Here is a 21,248-nt window from a genome sequence, read left to right as displayed (position 1 = left end):
CGGCATTCCGTAGCTCTGCCAAGAATGTGCGGTCAGCTGCCGCAGGAAAACTGCCACGTGCGACCCGGTCCTCTGCACTTTCCCGACAGAACCCCCGAGACGTTAATACTAAATTTCTTGTTTCTTTTTCTAAGTCGTAATCTTATCTTAAAGTAGAAGGATCGGAGGGATAGAGTTAGCCCTATAATCGTCTTTTGTGTAATCGAGCCCTGGGTTTTAACGGACGTCAGCTCGACTGCTGACCCTACGTTTTCACCTATTCTTCCTTACTTTTATTTATCTTTATCGCTTCTAAAAAAACTGATGTTATTATTCTCGTAAGAAAAAGAGTCTACTTAAAATGTGTTAGTTCAAAAAAGAACGAAAGGCACTCCTCTCTTGTGGAAGAAATATATATATTTAGAAAAATAAAGTAAAAATTACACGTAAGTGTATACGAAAAATATATATTATAGCCTGATCGAGTATTGTCTGATGCTACTGTACCAAATGAAGAGTTAACTACGTCGTCTTACGTATTTATTCGTTGCTTTTCCACGATGCAGTTACTTCGACAAATAAACACGATCGAGCGGTTGCCTACAGTGTGCCGGTCCAGTGAATGTCCGTACGTAGGAGTCGCATTCCACGATAAATGCATTAGAATTGCTATTCCCATTCCGCCAACTTTACGGCGGAATGGGAATTTACCTTATGACTGTTCGGCGCGGCCAACCGCGTTACCGCAACCCCTCGCGAAATTAATTCCCGCAAATGTTTCCATTAACTCGCATCGAGTTGGATGACGATGATAAGGTCGCGATGATCTTCTCCCGAATAATTGCGAATCGGAAAATTATGTTTGATCCGGGATTATATAGCGATTACTTTCTATTGTGACGTCGCATTTTCACATCATATTATTATTAACAATATTACTTCAAAATGTTATAAGATTTTTGTGGAAATTTTATTGAAATCCAATACGGTATTATTTTTGTTAAATTTCCTCGTACTCAAAATGACTCGACTTTGTTGGGACCATTCTGTACTCCCACGGCGCGGAACCATATAACGACTTAACATTCTCTCGTACAAAATGCCAGGCTCGCGCATTATGCAATTATCAATTGAGGCGATCGTATTTCATCGCGACGACGAGGTCGAGGCTCGAAAATTTAATCGACTCGATCGGGCACGCTTCAACACAATACATCAATTAGGAGTGGGAGGCAATACAAGAGGCGCTCGAGGCGCTTTAAAATCTCGCGTAAATTGCGGTCGGCGTTCTGCAACGCGCAAAAAGCGATCACCGAGAAGAATGGGCGGCCGCGCCGCAGTCGGTCGGTTAAGTTATTTAACGCTCTTGTGCCCTTTATCTCTCGACGCCGTGTGTCTCTTCTCTTGCACGAGTTTTAACCGTACCCGGCATTTTAACGCGACGACGCGTAACAGTACCGCGTTCCCCGGCGCTTCGCTATGCACTCATTCATTATTCATACATTGCTAAAACTCGGCTTGCAACGTGAGTGCACGCGTTTCGTCGTGGCGAAAATTCGAAGATTCGACCTCTCTTATTGTCCCCTCCTCTCTTTTATGTCCGCTCCGTGACTTTATTGACTAACGGATTGTGTCTACATCACTGTTGAGATAAAAAAAACGCGATGAAAAGGATATATCAAAAAATTTCAATCTGGAATTTTCCTTGACAATACTTGGTTGTTTGAAAACCAGGAACATATTTTATAATCATATTTTGCGCTGTCAAAAATATTGTAAAACTGTTTATCGTTAGAATATTCTTTTCCTTTCAGTTTTATAAATTCTCTCGAAAAGAGAATTTAATTTCTATGAAAAAATTACACGATATATAATTGAAATCTATCTCTCGTTGTATGTCTTAATTTAATTTTTATAAAATTCTAATGTAATTTAATTCGTGCGTACACTTTATTCTATTTTTTTCTACCCGAATCAAACAGAGATAACAAAAAAAATTTGTTGATTGCGTTGTTTGAAACTACTCTGCGCAGTTTCGCGCTGTTATTTTACTGCGCTTCGTTTCGGATTGCATTTCAGCTCGCGATGCACCATTGAATGACAGCGTATCGCGTATCGTTGACGTCGCATTAAAGTTCCAGAGTTAATGACACGTTCGCGGGGGGTGCGCAATCAGCTGATCGAGCTACCGATCATTGCACCGGTCGACAGGTATGTCGCACATCGTTATGCGAGGCCTCGCTCTATCATTATCGACTGGATACCGCTCGTAAATATATTATCCGCTCGGTGTTATTACGAACATAGATGTATAATGTTCACGGTAGCTGCAAATTGCACGGTGACAGCGGGAATGCGTTTGCTTTGGCGTTCTCGCCACGCTATTTAAGCTAAGTAGATCATTAGTTGTGCGTCCTGTTTCGTTATCACGTGCGATGAGTCACGTCACGAAGGGATACTTTTTTTTTACATACAACAAATCGACTGCGACATTCCGTGCTCGTCTGCTTAACCTAATGCACCTCGTTCACTATTTATCAAAAGGAATGTCTTTCTGAGAAATGCATACGTATATGAGAGCATCGAGCGTATTCATCATAAATATAATAGCGATCGTTAAAAATAATTAGACAATATTTAAGATCTTGACGATTATCAGATTTATCAAAGAATAACTAAAGTCAAAGAAAAGTAAAAAAATTTCGTAAAATTTAATGTAAAGAATCGACATAATTTTTACTATATAATATAATAAAAGATAATACAATATAGTAATAAAAAAATAATATAATGACGTAAAAAGTGTGTGCAATAAAAAGTGTGTAATAAAAACTTTGTCTTAAAATAATATGTAGCGAAATGAAGCAAGAAGTACAAATTTCACAGCCTCGCTTCCGCGTGCAATAATATTCATAAAAACCTGTCTTGCTTTCTCAAGTCAAACATGACGCTGAATTTCTCTCTCTCACCGACTAATTTTAAACTAATTAGATAATAATAAACCGGTTTACCTAGATTATACTCCTATCATAGACAAAAAATCGAGTTAAGTTCAACACTGAGCAAGCCTGGAGCGGTAGTCGCCTCGCTCAGGCATCTGGCGATCGGCTGTCGCGGAATAGTCGAGGCGAGCACGTGGCTGAAAGGCCTCCGGGACACGAGGAAGTCCGGTCTGGTAAGCCGAGATGACGTTGAGATTCAGCAGTACTCGGCTCGTTAACTTCGTCCACGACGACGTCGTCCGCGTCGGCCGTTTAACGGTCACGCTACGCGTTCTCTTTGTTTTGGATTCCGCGAGCTGTCAGCCATCCCAACCGGCACAAACGCCATAATTTCCATTTCCCAGCGGCCTTGATAGACCCTCTGGCACAAGTGATCGGACTGCATTCCAGCAGCAGCCGCGCACGAGGAACGTCCGTCGACGGGCGTTGCGGCCCGCGATTAACTACAATAGCGTGGCGAGAAGCGCAAGCAAAACTGTATCGATCCCCTCGATATTTTGCGGCCAATATCATCGGTCATGTCCATAACTTACCCTAGATAGCCAAACCTGCGAATTTGTCCGAGTGAAAGAAAGGCCCGCGGTTCCTGCAATATAAAATATTTGATCTTGTAAAGTGTACTAAACTGAAAACTTTGTACATTATGTATATTTTTTTTTTATATGAATTATACTATTATAATATCATATATTACGTGTTTTAACGCGAATCAACTTTTCCAGAATTTTTTAAATTTTAAATTTAGATAAGTAAGTTAACTATATATTAAAGATACTATGAAGGCAATTCATTAGAAATTCATAGAAGAATGTAGATTTTTAGATTATTTAACACGTTAGAAAAGTAACGTTGCATCTTCTACTTCAAACGGATTTTGATGACTTCTGATATTACGATCTAGTTGCTATAAAAAAATAATCCTCTCTGAGAAGGAAGCGTTTACAAGAGTACCTTGTTAATCTCCTATACGTGCCTCCTGTGCATGTACGAGCATGATACCCACAATTATATCATCAGAACTTACATTTGCGAGCGTTAAAGCGACCATTAAAAACGCATCGAGTATCATCGCAGAATTATTAGCGATCGACAAACATATAACGACACAGACGTTCGATGATCTAACACGCTACTTTCACCACCATCGACAAGAGTTTATTAATAATGGCCGGGACCCGCCGTCGCTGCCGATTGGAAGTAACAAATGTTGCGTTATCAATAAGACACCCAATTACGACTGAATGAACCGTAATGTAGTGACACATACGGCAATCAGTTGCCACCGGCTGTTCTATGCGCGAGTATAATTTCATTGACACGAAGAGATTCACGACCGGAATAATTGAACTACCATTTTTGGAATCTTCTTCGATGTCAAGTCTAAATTAGAATTTATTATCTTTACAACATATTTAGATTTTTTTTCTATCTAATTCCTTACTATTCGATTAGCAAGGAATTCAAGTAGCGAGTTTCTTTACATGCCAATAAATTAAATTTTATTCCAGCGCGACAGTTGCTACGTGCCGAGGAACATGTCAAAGATATCGTTCTGCCTGTGATTCGGACTTTAGAGATTTAATATATAACGGCCAAGTTCATTACTCTGAATAATTACGAGACGTGAAGCCGTAAAACACGAAAGCAGGTCACACGGAAAAAAAAAAAGGCTAAAGAAGTTCCACCGTCCGTTCCGCATGCGTTTCTTCTCGATCACGCCGAATAAAATGCAATTATTAAATCGCATCGCGGTTGTAATTCACTACACGGCGTGGTCGCATAATTACTTCCGCTGAGTCGGGTCCGCTCTCAACGGGATTTTACGCGCTTCGAAATTAATGATCCGAAATAAATTTCATAACCATCCATGACAGAAATAAAATTAAAAGGAATCTCGCGAAGCAGTACCGATATTTGTATTCGTTTCTCTTCGATAGCGTGCAATATCCGAATATATTGCCGTTAAAATTTCACACTTTATAATTATATATGTTAATGTTTTTTAAGATTTTTTGGTTTAATTTTTGATACTAATTCAATTCTAATTACTAAGCTAAATGATAATTTTGAAGTTTGATCATCCGTACATCCAGAAACGATGATTCACGGAAGAACGAGATGCACGCACGTAATTAGGGCTATAAAAAAAAAAAACGGCGAATGTCTCTACCGACTTTTTTAAATTTGTAATATTACACCATTTTTTCTCGATGGCACTTTACGACCTTGTTGTTACAACGCAGCGTCTTGTTACTCTCGATTACTCAGAATCCACAGCATGATTACACTACGCGCCTTTTCTATTCTTACAAATTACTCATCCATTATTAAGACCTGACATTTACGCAACCTGCGTTGAATATTGCGCCGACTAAGCATGGACATGCAATAGAACGGAATGCAAATAATTATGCAAACAGCACGTTGCATAAATTATACGGGCGCATTATTCATTCGCTGATCGAGTCATGTAAAAAAAAAACATCTGATCTTGCCGCATAGCGTTCTAACAATAAGTAAAAAAACTTAGAACTTGCTATGTTAACATAGGAATCGTGAGAGAGAAGTTTCTAAGAGAGAAAAAGAAAATACACTTCAAAAATTTTGCTAAAGTCTTCTCTTCTTTCTTATGTTTGGAAAATATTTTAACGTTATAAATATGTACATAAAACATATAATTTTATTGGTTTCTAAAAAGTATCAATATTATTTATTAAATATTATTAATCGAGTAGCGCGAAATTGTTAAAACATTACTATCTAATACCAAAATGTCTTTTCGCAAAAAATTTACGCAATAGAATCAATTCTCGTTTTTCTCAGTATCTTAAGAATTATATTCCCATTTTCAGGTTCGTTTGGAGAGTATCGGTGCAGAGGATATTGTGGACGGTAATCCTAGATTGATTCTCGGTCTCATCTGGACCATTATTCTGAGATTTCAAATACAAGAGATCGAGATCGATGTGGACGAAGAGAATGACAGCAGCGAGAAGAAGTCTGCCAAAGATGCTCTGCTACTCTGGTGCCAGAGAAAGACAAATGGCTATCCCGGCGTCAACATTCAGGACTTTACCGGTGAATCGACTTCTCCGTCTTGCATACAATTACGCGGCATGAATATTCAATCTTTGAATGTCGCAAAAAAGTTTGAGAAAATTATATGATATTTACGAGTTTAGAAAATATTTACCATAGTCTTACACATGTCGCATATTCGTCTACAAATTTTATCCTGGATTTTTTGAACGTTTAATAATTCGTAGGATGTATTTGAGTAATTTATATAATACTTATATATATGAATAAAAATTGTATATCTTTCTTTTTCATAAAATTATTGTATAATTGAAATATAAAAAAAAATTCAAAATATAATATTTTAAATATTATACAAACAGGGTCCTGGAGAAGCGGCCTTGGTTTCAATGCTCTCATACATGCTCATCGACCAGACTTAGTCAATTGGTCGGAATTGCAGCAAAACAAGAACATCGATAATCTCAATTATGCTTTCGACGTTGCCAACTCAGAACTCGGCATACCTCGACTCTTGGACGCGGAAGATGTGGACACGGCCAGACCCGACGAGAAATCCATTATCACTTATGTTGCGTCTTATTACCACACATTTGCCAGAATGAAGAACGAGATAAAGAGCGGCAAGAGGATAGCGAATGTACGGTCACTTTTAAAATTTTATTCAATATATATGGAGAGAATTATGAAACAAAACATTTTAAAAATCTAAAGATTTGATATATATATATATCTCTGATAATTTTGTTTAAAAATTATATTGAAAGTAGAGGACATACTAGAAAGTCCAACTATGTTTTATATGAATTCGAGAAAGAATCTTAGTTTTTAGATTTGAATATTTTATATCCCTGTGTCAGGATTTAAATATCCACATATTTCAGAATTAAAATATCTTACATTTCGAAAAAGCTACAAAAAATTCAGAAATCTAAGAGAGAATTAATTAAATTAAATTAAATTGGATAGTTCGACTACAAATTATTTTTTTTCCTATTCGTACAGATCGTTGGCCAAATGATGGATGCAGACAAGATGAAGATTCATTACGAGAAGCTGACGACCGACCTTCTCGAGTGGATCAAGATGAAGATCGAGGTCCTAGAGAATCGCAGTTTTCCGAACTCGCTTGAAGGTATTCAACGGGAACTCTTGGCCTTCAAACAATACCGAACCGTGGAGAAACCGCCGAAGTACAAGGAACGGTCCGAAATAGAAGCATTGTATTTTCACATAAACACCCAATTAAAGTCTCTGAACCAGCCAGCGTTTACTCCGCAGGAAGGCCAGTTAATTCATGATATCGAGAGAAACTGGGTGGAGTTGGAAAGAGCGGAACACCGTCGTGAAGTCGCCCTGAGAATCGAGCTGTTGCGACAAGAGAGGCTTGAGCAATTAAATTATAAATTCGAGCGGAAAAGCGTACTCAGGGAGGGGTACCTGAAGGAGATGATCCAGGTGTTAACGGATCCTCGATATGGCAGCAATATGGCGCAAGTAGACGCCACGGTGAAGAAACACGAGGCCATCAGCGCCGATATCTTGGCGCGTGAAGAGCGCTTCCACGATCTAACGAATATGTCTGAAGAGCTTGTGCGAGAGAACTATCACGGCCTCGAGAGAGTCCGTAGCAGAGAACAAGAAGTGTTGCAGAGATGGAAAGAGCTGCTAGCTTTGCTGGATCATCACAAATCCAATCTAGTCGCGTTAAGCTCCTTGATGAGTCTGATGAGAGAGATCGATACGACGCTAGCTTCGATCCAAGAGCTTCAACTGAATTTCCAGAGTACCGACGTGGGTCCGCACTTGTTAGGAGTTGAGGATCTCCTACAAAAGCACAGTTTGCAGGAGCTGCAAGTGACGGCTCTGGGAGAAAGCCAGAGGCGACTCGGTAGACAGGCCACTCAACATTTGGCACAGCCACAAAATAAGGAAGTGCCATTGTTGCAGCAAAAACTGGAACTGCTGAATCGCACTTACGACGAGCTCGTGGAGAACAGCAAGGAACGCAAGGCTAGATTGGAGGATGCTCGAAACTTTTTTCACTTTCTTCAAGATCACGAGGACGAGGAGTCGTGGCTAGTGGAGAAGCAGCGAATCTGCAAGGCTGGCATTTCCGCGAAAGATCTGCGAGCCGTGATATCGTTACAGCAAAAGCATAAGGCCCTGCAGGACGAGATGAAAGTGCGCAGGCCGAAATCCGAGCAACTCTGTGACGCCGGCAGGAAACTGATAGCCGACAATCACCCGTCGGCATTGGAAATACAAAATCGAATAGATTCATTGCAGGAACATTGGAGAGTCCTGGAAGAACTGGCGGCGTTGCGGAAGAAGCAGCTGGACGACGCGGCCGAAGCGTTCCAATTTTACGCTGATGCGAACGAGGCAGACTCGTGGATGAACGAGAAAATGGCGTTAGTTGCTTCGGAAGACTATGGAGTGGACGAGCCAAGCGCTCAGGCTTTGTTGCAGAGGCACAAGGATCTGGAAGGCGAATTGAACGCTTACAGAGGTGATGTGCAGTCTCTGAATGCGCAGGCAGAGAAACTTATCAAATCTGGCATCTCTACTTTGGAATTAACTGCCGATCCGGAACCGGTTGCCGAGTTGGAACAAGAAGAATGGAGCAAGGAGATCAGACTTGTGCCGCAAGATGAGTGGGTGGACGAGGTAGTCGAACGAATGGAGCCGAGAACTGTTCACGAGGATAGAATGGTGCCGCAAGTAAAGAGTTTATATCCGTTTGACGGCCAAGGTATGCACATGGTAAAGGGCGAGGTGATGTTTTTGTTGAATAAGACGAATCCCGATTGGTGGAGCGTTAGAAAAGCCGACGGTGCGGATGGATTCGTGCCGGCTAACTATGTTCGCGAGATTGAGCCAAAGATCGTCCAAGTGCAGGTACGCAAACTTGAAAAAATCAAAACGACGCAACGTGTGAAGAAGACGAAGATGGTCAAGCAGGTGGTGCCAGTTCGCCGACTAAAATCCATCAAATCTACCGTGAAACCGATCAAGCGAAAGACGGTGAGCGATGGCGACAGCGTGGAGAAGCGACAGAAGAAGATCAACGACACTTATGGCGAGCTACAGGAACTTGCTGTGAAGCGTCACGCATTACTGGAAGACGCCATCAGGTTCTACGGCTTTTATCGAGAGTGTGACGACTTCGAAAAATGGATTAAAGACAAGGAAAAGATGCTAAGAGTTGAGGATCCTCAGGACAACGTCGAAACGGCGAGAAGAAAATATGAAAAATTCTTAACGGATTTGTCGGCTTCTGGGAAACGAGTAGAGGCAATAGATGCAGCAGTTGACGAATTTGTCCGTCAAGGCCACAGTCAACTGGACAAGGTGAAAGCCAGACAGAGGCACATTCATCAGCTGTGGGATCATCTAAACTGGCTAAAGGCACAGAAAGAGAAAAGCTTGGAGGGTGCGTCAAGCGTCGAATTATTTAACAGAACCTGCGGCGAGGCTCATGACTGGATGTTGGAAAAAATCACCCAGTTAGATACGGCTGAACTTGGACCTGATTTGAAGACTGTACAAGCTCTACAGAGGAGACATCATAATTTAGAACGAGAATTGGCACCAGTCGAAGAAAAAGTAAAATATTTTAGCATTTTTTCAGATAAGAAAAGAATAGAAAGAATATTATATCTTAATTCTTACAATTCAATTCTTACAGGTACGCAAAGTGAACTTGTTAGGCAATAGTGTCAAGAATTCATACCCGCACGAATGCAACAACGTCAACGTGAGACAAAACGAGATCAAGGAACTCTGGAACAAAGTCCAGACAAAGGCCAAGGAGCGACGATCTCGTTTAGAAGACGCGGTCGGCCAACAAATATTTATGAATAGCTCGAAGAACCTGATTAACTGGGCTACAGACGTACAGGAGACGATGAAGGCGGAGGAATCAGTTAGAGATGTAGCCACAGCCGAGCAGCTCAAGAAACAGCATATGGAGCTTGGAGAAGAAATACGAACCAAAGAAGACGAGTACGTAATTTTATAATATTCAATTTATAATAAATAATTACATATTGATATAATAATACAACATAATTAATAGAATTTCTTTAATAAATACAATTTTTATGAAATATATTTTTTCTGTATTTATATAGATTTCGTGAAGTCGAGGATCTCGGTCGAGAACTATTACGTCGTAATCCTAATTTGGCGGATGTACGCGAACGTCTAGATAAACTAAACGGATTATATCCGGCGGTAACAACTAACTGGATGACAAAAGAGGAATGGCTACGACAATGTCTCGAATTGCAACAATTTAATCGGGAAGCCGATCAGATTGAAGCTACTACTAGTTCTCATGAAGCTTTCCTCGAATTCACTGACTTGGGCGAATCTTTGGACGATGTCGAAGCTCTATTGAAACAACATGAAAAATTCGAAAACACTCTTCACGCGCAAGATGACAGATTGAAGCTATTTAGCGACACTGCCGATAAGTTAATTGCCCAAAATCACTATGACAAAGATTAGTAAGTATCAGATAACAATCGATAATTTAAGAGTAAATATATAATATCGAATCTCTCTCTCTCTCTCTTTCTCACGAAATATAATTAAAAGAATTTTAATCGTAATTTTTTAACTCATGAAATTTTATAACATTTTCTATATAAATTTAATTTACATCCAGCATCAATGAAAAAAGAAATCAAGTACTAGCCCGTCGTATGGCAGTAAAGGACGCTGCTCAACGTCGAAGAGCGGCTTTAAAGGCGTCCGAGCATTATCAACAATTCTCAGCCGAAGTGGATGACTTGCGCGATTGGTTGGGCGACAAGATGAAGACTGCGGCCGACGAGAGTTATCGTGATTTGAATAATCTCGAACGCAAACTGCAGAAGCACGAAGCATTCGAACGAGAATTACGTGCCAACGAAGGACAGTTGAGAGCAGTCAACAAGGCGGGCAAAGCGCTGATATCTGAAGAAAATTATAGATCAGACGACGTGGGAAAAACCTTGAAGGACCTAAATGACCAATGGGACCGACTTGTAGCATTATCGCTGGAGAAAGGTCGCAGACTGCGACAAGCTGCATCGCAACACGGATACAATCGCACTATGGAAGATGCCAGGTTGAAGCTGGAAGAAATAGAGAGCTGTTTGCAGAGTAAGCAAGTAGGCATGGATCTCCGTAGTTGCAAGGAATTGCTGAAAAAACACCAAACCCTCGAGAGCGACATGTATCAATGGGAGCAAAAGGTGGACGATCTCGTGGCCATGGGCCAGGAGATGGCGCATGAAGGTCACTTCGATGCGGTGAACATCCTGAAGACCAGTCAAGCCACACAGAAAAAGTATATGAGAAATGATCTCTTTGATATTATTTAAATTATATCACCCTTTTTTTATATAATCAAATTGATTTTTTAAATGATCAAATTAATTCATTGCTGAAATAAATACGGATAATGATACGTACAGATAACACGCGAAATTCATATTCATAGATTCCGCAGCCTAAAGGAACCAGCTAAGAAAAGGCGAGAAGCATTGGAAGAGAGCCTGCGCTTCCATAAGTTCGGCTTCGAGTTGGACGCAGAATTACAGTGGATCAAGGACCACTTGCCACAAGCATCCTCGACGACGCTCGGACAAAATCTACACCAGGCCCAGACTTTGCATAAGAAGCACAAAAAATTAGAAGCGGAAATCGCCGGTCATCAGCCTATGATAGATAAGACTCTGACTTCCGGACAGGCTCTTATTGATCAGATTCATCCAGAGAAGAAAAAGGTAAATTGTGAGAGATTCTTTGCCAAATAATATTTTTTTTTCGCGTGAATTTGCATGATGGTCGAAAATGACACGAGATTGGAGTAAGAAATTATGATTTTTGCACAGCTGGAGCGTCTCGAAGAGTATTGCGTGTACAGAGGTAAGGTGGATACATTGATGCATGGGAAATATTGTCACAGATATCTGTCGCTTTTCCGTGTTAATTGTTATCAATCGCGCGTCTGATTTCACGTAATTAATAAATTATTATTTTTATAAGATCTTAATTGTTATTGTATTTTTGTAGCGCAGTCTCTAAAATTGTATAAGTTGTATTTGTTATAATTGACTCGTAATACACGAAAAAACTCTTTGTATTATATTTTATAAAAAGTAACATCAGATATACAGCACTTCATAAATATAAAAATTGTATAATAAAATTTTTTGTTTCGAAATATTAAATGTTTATAATTTAATGTCACGTGTGTCCAGAGTTAATTATATCAAAACATATTCTTTTTTTATACAGGTGAACGAGTATTTTGAATATAATTTTTTATTTGTTTTTACTAAAGTCTTATTTTTGCAGCTTATCTATTTCATGTTAGGAATATAATATTAATCATTAATATATGATTTATGCAATTCTAGTTACAATAAGCTTATCGATTATTTTATTCCATAGCTTAATAAATAAACTTCAGAAATCATGAAGTTAAAAAATGTACATGTATTGTGCATGCAGACATATAATAAAATAATATTTCTGCCACAGCAATGGAACTCTAGGCAGTGTCAGTAGTATTGTCAGCATATTCCGTATTGAAATCGAAACTTAGTTTTTGAAAATAATATGGCAGCAATTAATTATTTAATGAATTATTAATTTGTATTTGTTTCGTGCGAGTAACATGGTTGGAAATGTAACAGCTTGAGTCATTGTAGACGACAATAAGTAATAGATTACATCGATGCTTTTAATAGATACAAGAACTATGCGATGTTTTGGATGATGCGTGGAGAGACTTGCAAGATAAAGCGGAAGAGCGTAGTAGAGCATTGGATTTGTCTCTAAAAGCACAAGAATTCCTTTTCGAAGCCGGTGAGGTCGAGAGCTGGCTCAACGAGAAAAACGACGTACTGAGCTCTACCGATTACGGCAGGGATCGCGATGCCGCCACGAAATTATTGACGAAACACAAGGTATGCATTTATAAAGCGCAATGTGAATAAAACCAATTCTATTATTTCATTAATATTTAGTAAAAATTTTTATATTAATTCATATATATTAATTTTATATTAATAAAATTTTTATAGTCAACTGTATTATATTTAAAATTCTGATTTATAATCTGCAGGCTGTTGAACTCGAATTAGACACATACAATGGCATCGTAACAGAAATGGGACACACTGCTTCTACGATGATAAACTCAAAGCATCCGGACAGCAAGGCGATAGCTAACAAACAGCAAGCAATCATTCAACAAATGCGTGCTCTGCAGCGACTAGCTACCGTGAGGCAGCAGCGTTTAATGGAGAGCATGTATCGCCACGAATATTTCCTAGAAAGCAGAGAGTTGGAGCAGTGGATTAAGGAACAGGAACAGGCGGCCGCGTCAGAGGACTACGGTCAGGACTACGAGCATCTGTTACTATTACAAGCAAAATTCAATGACTTCAAGCATCGAATAGAGGCCGGCTCCGAGAGATTCAATCAATGCGAAGAATTAGCTAGAAAATTGATCGCCAACGAAAGTCCTTACATCCAGGACATCGAAAAACGCCAGGAACAATTAGGGTAAATCTTTAGTTAATGATAAATCGATCAAAAAAATTTTTTTCTAATCTTTTGTATTTTTATTTCTGCTATTTCAATACTTTCTTTATTACTTTTGTAGAGCATTAGTATCGCGTTATTTGCACGAAATAAATTAACAAGATGATATAATTGATACATAAAATAATATCTCTCTCCCTCTCTCTTTTTCTTTTGTATGGGGTATACTTCACATAAATTAATATCATAACTATAACTTTTAATATAGAAAAATATATTTCTATTTTTTCTCGGTGTTGGGTCGCACTAACATTCTTTCTATATACATATTCCATGTAGATCCGACGAAGACGATCCGGTGTTTCAAGTACATAAGCAACACATGGTAATGAAGTGAGTACTTGGTTGTGGAATAACTCTTATACCTGCTAATTTATAAGTTATATCATAATTTATAAATTAATCAAAGCTTATATATCTTCTGTATGTAATTTTTTTGAAAGTTTGCAATTTTTATAACTCGAAATCTTTCTCATATTATATCTTGGTTTTTCTTTCTGGCTTATGATATATTTCTATTTTCAAATTTCTAAATTTTAGAGATTTCCTTTAAAAATTATTATACGTAAATCGATGAAATTTCTGCAAATTTTTGGATGTTTATTGATATTATATAAACAATAAAATTATTCACAATTTAATAACACAATTTGTCTACTACAGATTAAAAGTTTTATATAATTTTCGGAAAAGATGTAACAAAATTAATAATTCTGATTCACTGTTCTTCACCAGGGAATCATGGCAACATCTGTTAGGTCTCATTCGAAATCGTGAACAGCGATTGCAGGCAGCAGGCGAGATACATCGGTTTCATCGTGATGTGGCTGAAGCGCTATCACGAATACAGGAAAAAGAGGCTGCTTTGCCAGAAGATCTGGGTCGCGATTTGAATTCCGTTCTGGCGTTAATTAGACGTCACGAAGGATTCGAGAATGATCTAGTCGCACTCGAGGCTCAATTGCAAGTTCTAGTCGAGGATGCGTCCAGATTACAAGCTCATTATCCGGGGAACAACGCGACGCACATTGATCAGCAGCAGCGAATCGTCGTTATTCATTGGGAGGAATTGAAAAATAGATCCGCTCATCGAAGGGATCAGTTGCAGGCTAGTTGCGACTTGCAACGATTCCATGCTCAGGTATGTTTTTTATCACCGTGTTTATATTTAATGACTTACATTATTTCTAACGGAAAAAATATTTAGGCCAGAGACTTGATGAATTGGGCAGCTGGGCTACGCGCTACGATGTCGACGGAGGAGAAGGTTCGAGACGCGGCCAGTGCGCAGACTTTGAAGGCGGAGCACGAGGCTCTGAAAGGAGAAATCGAAGCGCGGGAGGAAAATTTCAGTTCGGTACTCGATCTAGGCGAGGCCATGGTGCAAACTGGTCACTACGCCGCTATGGTAAAAAATCCATTCATGATAAAATCGTTCATAATAAATTTCATAATAAGTTCCATACAATAAATCGATCAGAGATCTCGGCATCTCATTCGCGAGTATTTGTTAATCACGACGATGTATTTTTCAGGATGTGGAAGAAAAATGCAACCAACTCTTGGACGAGCGACAAAAATTGCATACCGCTTGGCAGCAGAAAAAAGTGCATTTGGATCAATTGATCGACTTGCACTTCTTTTTGCGAGACGCCAAACAGCTTGACACTTTATCTAGCACTCAAGAGGCCGCGTTGAGCGGCGACAACTTTGGGATCTCGGTCGAGGAAGTAGACGCGCAGGTGAAAAAACACAACGAGTTTGAAAAGCTGCTGGTGACGCACGAGGAAAAATTGACTGCGCTGCAAGAGCACGGAAACAAGCTTTTAGCGCAAAATCATTTTGATTCATCGACTATCGCCCGGCGATTGGACGAAGTCATTCAAAGACGTGAAAAAATCCGAGACCTGTGCGATGTGCGAAGAAGAAAGCTAGAGGCCAGTCTATTACACGCGCAGTTTGTCAGAGATGTGGGTGAGGCCGAATCTTGGATAGGCGAAAAGCAGAAGAAATTGGAAGCGGAAGCGTCGAAAGGCGAGGTGTCCAGTTTGGAAGACAAAATCAAGAAATTGCAGAAACATCAAGCATTCCAAGCGGAACTGGCAGCAAATCAAAGTAGAATCGAAGAGATCAAAGGTAATTGATTGATAAATAAGTTGTAACTACTGCTTGAATCGTGTAATTTCCTCGCTTAATCAGATTGATAATAAATTTGTTAATAAAATAGCAAAAGGAGAGACATTATTAACGCGAAAGCACCCGGCTAGCGCGGAAATTCATCAACAATTGGAACATCTACATACGTCCTGGCGAAAATTGCTATTGGAGTCTGGAAATCGAGGCAGAGGTTTGGAGGAGGCTCAAGATATCTTGGAATTTAACAATCAAGTGGAGAAGATCGAGGCCTGGATCAGAGATAAGGAAATGATGGTTCAAGCTGGCGATACAGGAAAGGATTACGAGCACTGCTTGAGCCTTCAAAGAAAACTCGATGATGTGGATAGCGATATGCGAGTGGACGATTCCAGAATAAAAACAATTAATGCTTTGGCGGATAAGCTTATAAAACAGGTAAAAACCAAAAATTTTTAATAGAAAAAAATATTAATAAAAATTTTCTCGTACATAAACTAAAATATAAATTTTATTATTATTAATATATTTTTAGTCATTATATTTTGCTATTTTGAATAACAGGGTCGCGATAATGAATCAAAGGCAATTCAGCAGCGGCGCGATAACTTTAACAATAAATGGAAAGGTTTGCAAGGTGCACTAAGCATGTATCGTGAAACATTAGCGGGTGCATTAGAGATTCATCTATTCAATCGGGATATAGACGATACAAACCAAAGAGTTATTGAAAAATCTATGGCCATGAACACGAGCGACACAGGAAAAGACTTACCCGCTGTCGAGCAGTTACAAAGAAAACAAGAGGCTATGGAGCGAGATATGACAGCAATAGAAGGGAAATTAAAAGTGAGTGAAGACCATGTTAATTTTCCATTAAATATTTTACTTCAAAATTAATAATTAAGATTAATAATTTTATTAATTTTATAATTCAAAATTGATAAATTTATTAATTGTCAAATTATTAATTTTTAATTTTATATGAAATAATTCGAATGGAACTATAATAACAATTAATAAATTTATTAATTTTGAGATTCGGGATTAATAAATTTATGTGCAATAATTAGTATAATAATAATAACAATTGGAACATTTCATCTCTCTAAATCTCAATCTCTCTATTTATGGGAGAAATTATTACATTATTTATTTAAAAAATGTTATTCATGTGTGTGAATATATATATTGCAGTTTGCGTATGCATTGAAGTATGATTAATCACATTGTAATAATTTTACAAATATTCACATTTGTTAAATATAATTTAAATAATATTATTTGTAAATAACATTTTATATTTCAATTTAATTTTATGTCTTTTTTAGGAGCATAAGGCAGAGGCACAGAAGTTGTCGCGTAAATATCCGGACAAGGCATCCGAAATAAATGGGATACTCTCCGAGCTCCAGTCTAATTGGGACGATCTACAACGTTTAACTCAACATCGACGCGATGCTTTAAATCAAGCTTATACATTGCACAAATTCCAAGCTGACCTACACGAATTAGACATTTGGGTGGCCGATACTATAAAACGCATGAATGAATCCGAACCACCGACCACCATATCTGAAGCTGAGGCTGTACTAGAACTACATCAAGAGAGGAAAGCGGAAATCGATGGTCGACAAGATACATTTAAAGGTCTGAAGGAACACGGTCAAAAGCTCCTATCGATCAACGAAGACATCAAGGATAATCTCGAGCATTTGGAAGAACTCAGACAGACATTGGGAAATGCTTGGGACGATCGTAGGCAGAAATTAACGCAAGCGCACCAGTTGCAACTGTTCAAGGAACAAGCTGATCAAGCTGATAGTTGGCTGGCGACGAAGGAAGCGTTCCTCAACAACGACGATCTTGGTGAATCTTTATCGGGAGTAGAGACACTGTTGCGTAAGCATGAAGAGTTCGAAAAAATGTTGATGTCTCAATTGGGACGTATCGACGAGCTCGAAAAGTTCGCTAATGACATCCTCTCGCGTGAACACGCGGACTCGAGTATAATACAACAGCAAATCGTTTCCGTTTGCGCCAGAAGGGACAAACTAAAGAATAGTGCGACGGCTAGAAGGAAGAAACTTTTAGAGAGTCATCACTTGCATCAATTTCTCAGGAACATATACGAGGTGGAAGGTTGGCTGCACCAAAAGCAACAGGTAGCGAGCGATGAAAATTATAGAGATTCTTCAAATCTGCAGAGCAAGATACAGAAACATATTGCATTCGAGAGTGAATTGATGGCGAACAAGGCGAGAGTCGCGTCTGTGGTCAATGAGGGTGAGGCACTCATCGAGGAAAACCATTACGCCTCGAAGGAAATACAGGAACGTTTAGATGAGCTAGAAGCAGAATGGCGTCTTCTGCAAGAGACCAGCGAATTGAAGAAAAACCGGCTGAACGACGCGTACCAGGCCTTGTTGTTCGGCCGTAGTTTAGACGAATTCGAGACGTGGATGGACGAAGTAGAGACCCAGTTGCAGTCGGAAGATCACGGAAAGGATCTCTCGAGCGTAGCAAATTTGCTGAAGAGGCATACCAATCTGGAGAATGACGTGCTCGGTCACAACGAGGCGTGCGAGACCATCAAGGAGACTGCCGCTAGCTTCCAGAAATCAAATCATTTCATGTGCGACGAAATTCAAGAGCGAGCATTAGTTACGATAAACAGGTATCATAGTCTCCAGGAACCAATGCAGATACGTAGGGACAATTTAGAAGATGCGAAATTGTTGCACCAGTTCGCGAGAGATGTCGAGGATGAGTTGCACTGGCTGTCAGAGAAAGAACCATTAGCCGCAAGTAACGATCTCGGAAGCTCTCTTACTACAGTGAAGCGATTGCAAAAGAAACATCAAGCTTTGGAAGGAGAATTATTATCCAGAGAACCTGTAGTAGCTTCTTTGGTTAGCAGAGCGACTGTGATGATTCGAAGCGGACACTTCGCGGGAGATAAGATTGAACAATTAATTAAAAAACTGCAAGAGGAGTTATCGCATCTCAGAGATATGGCGAGTGTCAGAAAATTGAGATTACTCGATGCTGTGGAATCGCAAACGGTAAGCTATTAAAACGTACCTTTATTGATATAATAAAATCATAATGTTATTAAGTTATATAATATTAATAATTAATATTACGTAAATATTAACCATAATATTATAAGTTGTAATATAAAAGAGTAATGCACAATAATTTTAATAATTTTAAAAATTTAGTTGGTAATCATAGAAAGAGAAGTGTATGATTTCTATATGTGACGAAATTAAAGAATTACGCTTTATGTACAGTTTTATGCCGAAGCCGCGGAAGCTGAGCAGTGGATTAGAGAAAAACATCCGCAATTAACGTCAGCTGATTACGGCAAGGACGAAGATTCCGTGCAGTCTCTGCTAAAAAAATTAGAGGGCATCGAACGCGACTTGTCCGGTTTCGAGAGCACAATCGATAACTTGAAGAAGCTATCACACGGTTTAATTGAGCGGCATCACTTCGATAGCAAAAATATCGCTCAAAAACAGACAGATATCGAGTCTAAATTCAAAGAACTGCAAAAATTGAAAGAATATCGGTTACAGAGATTATCAGAGAGCGAAAAGTTTTACAAATTTATCAGACAAGCGGATGAAGTGATTGAATGGATCGGAGACCAAACAACGGTAAATTCAAAGATAATTAGTTATATATATAAACATTTATATTTATAATTATTATATAATTAGTGTTAAACATAATTATTAAACATTTCATAATATTAAATATGGCCAGGTTGCTGCATCGGAGGACTATGGCCGCGATGTGGAACATGTGGAACTACTAATTCAGATATTCGACAATTTCTTAGCCGGCTTGACAACAAGCGAGGGCCGTGTATCGGCTGTACTTGATGAGGGACAGAAACTGATAGAACAGAACAATCCCGAGAAAAACAAGATATCTCTCAAAATCGAAGAAACTAAGCAACAATGGGAAGATTTAAAGGAATTAGCGCACGCTCGACAAGACGCGTTGGCGGGCGCCAAGCAAGTTCACATGTTCGATAGAACGGCCGATGAGACTATCTCCTGGATACAGGAAAAAGAAGTGGCCCTCAGCTCGGACGGCTACGGCCACGATCTAGAGACCATTCAAGCATTGGTGAGAAAGCATCAAGGATTCGAGACTGATCTGGCAGCTGTGAAGGAGCAAGTGGAATGTTTGACGGAGGAAGCGTCCAGGTTAATCGAGCTGTTTCCAGATGCACGTGTACATATCGATGTGAAGCATCAAGAAGCGGAAGCGGCATGGACCGAACTATTGAAGAAGGCAGCACAGAGACGAAGTAAACTCGCTCAGGCGGAACAACTACAGTCTTATCTGGGCGAGTACAGGGAGCTGATATCCTGGATAAACGAGATGGTAGCCAAGGTGACGGCGCCGGAATTGGCGCGTGACGTTCCTGGCGCCGAGGCGCTGATTTCCAGGCACAACGAGTACAAGTCGGAAATCGATACTCGCGAGGAAGCCTTCGAAAAATTCTACCGAATCGGGCAAAAGTTGATCGAACAGGGACATTTCCTGGGGAAAGAGATTGAAAACAAGATATCTGTGTTGCAACAGCGCCAACAGATCTTGAAGGATACATGGCAGCAGCGGAAATTCATTTACGAACAGAATTTGGATACACAGCTATTTAAGAGGGACGCCGAAACTTTGGAGAATTGGATAGTCAATAGGGAACCAATGCTATATGACGAAAAATTAGGAGATAGTATTTCGCAAGTGGAAGAGTTGATTAGGAAACACGAGGATTTCGAGAAGACCATAGAGGCGCAGGAAGAGAGATTCAGCGCGCTTAAGCGAATAACAATGGTAAGATCGCTATTAATATATGCTGAAGATAAAAGAAAAGAGATTGTTTTAGCAATTATTACTAACGATTTGTGTAATATGCGTCTGTTTAATGTTATGAGTATTTGCACAGCTGGAAAAAGCCTTCCAAAAACAGCAAGAAGCGGAAATGGCCGCGCGCCAAGCGGAGAAAGAGCGTGTAGAACGCGAGCGGATTGAAGAACGAAAACGTAAAGAAGTGCAAAGGATAACCGAAGAGCGAAAACGCGAAGAGGAACGTAGGCGATTATTAGACAGTTCTCATCGCGCGCAACATGATGAGGTTAACGGCTCTGTTGATGAACATGAATCTGTAAATATGTGAGTAAAAATTAAAATTTAATTCAAGACTAAATATATTGAAATATCTGAAATAATAAGTTAATGTTTTACAAATGTTGTTGTTTGTATCTATCAGATTATCTCCGCTGAAAGGTGCCACTTCCGAAACAGCAGAACCTGCGACATCTCCGAAATCTCATGGTATATCACATGTATTTGGCGAAAAATTAAGACGGGGTATGTAATTTTCATGTGAAAAGATCAATTGATAATAATTCGCACTCTCTTATTAATAAAAAGATTTTATGATTTATTGTTTTTTTTTTTTTT

General features: G+C 39.3%; 1 protein-coding gene across 4 annotated transcripts in view; it reads left to right on the top strand.

Annotated features, from left to right (window-relative positions):
- The window catches only part of LOC115239472 (spectrin beta chain, non-erythrocytic 5), a 73,341-nt gene that overhangs the window by 45,737 nt on the left and 6,356 nt on the right, over positions 1-21,248 (top strand). For 3 of the 4 annotated variants that reach the window (XM_029814016.1, XM_029814015.1, XM_029814013.1), the window contains 20 exons: positions 5,834-6,059; positions 6,383-6,660; positions 7,026-9,629; positions 9,712-10,028; positions 10,157-10,534; positions 10,696-11,361; positions 11,515-11,800; positions 12,770-12,988; positions 13,147-13,589; positions 13,908-13,961; positions 14,364-14,769; positions 14,836-15,036; positions 15,164-15,764; positions 15,856-16,199; positions 16,326-16,610; positions 17,093-18,826; positions 19,058-19,426; positions 19,536-20,618; positions 20,731-20,957; positions 21,055-21,155. In XM_029814016.1, the coding sequence (XP_029669876.1) occupies positions 5,834-6,059; positions 6,383-6,660; positions 7,026-9,629; positions 9,712-10,028; positions 10,157-10,534; positions 10,696-11,361; positions 11,515-11,800; positions 12,770-12,988; positions 13,147-13,589; positions 13,908-13,961; positions 14,364-14,769; positions 14,836-15,036; positions 15,164-15,764; positions 15,856-16,199; positions 16,326-16,610; positions 17,093-18,826; positions 19,058-19,426; positions 19,536-20,618; positions 20,731-20,957; positions 21,055-21,155 (10,822 nt within the window). The remainder of the gene's footprint in view (positions 1-5,833; positions 6,060-6,382; positions 6,661-7,025; positions 9,630-9,711; positions 10,029-10,156; positions 10,535-10,695; positions 11,362-11,514; positions 11,801-12,769; positions 12,989-13,146; positions 13,590-13,907; positions 13,962-14,363; positions 14,770-14,835; positions 15,037-15,163; positions 15,765-15,855; positions 16,200-16,325; positions 16,611-17,092; positions 18,827-19,057; positions 19,427-19,535; positions 20,619-20,730; positions 20,958-21,054; positions 21,156-21,248) is intronic. The other variant, XM_029814014.1, reaches the window with a different exon arrangement.

The sequence above is a fragment of the Formica exsecta genome, unplaced genomic scaffold (genome assembly GCF_003651465.1).
Source record: "Formica exsecta isolate Colony F162 unplaced genomic scaffold, ASM365146v1 scaffold38, whole genome shotgun sequence".
NCBI classification, from domain to species: Eukaryota; Metazoa; Arthropoda; class Insecta; order Hymenoptera; family Formicidae; genus Formica; species Formica exsecta.
The sequence above is the reverse complement of the archived record's forward strand: the minus strand, read 5'-3'. Positions and strand labels throughout refer to the sequence as shown.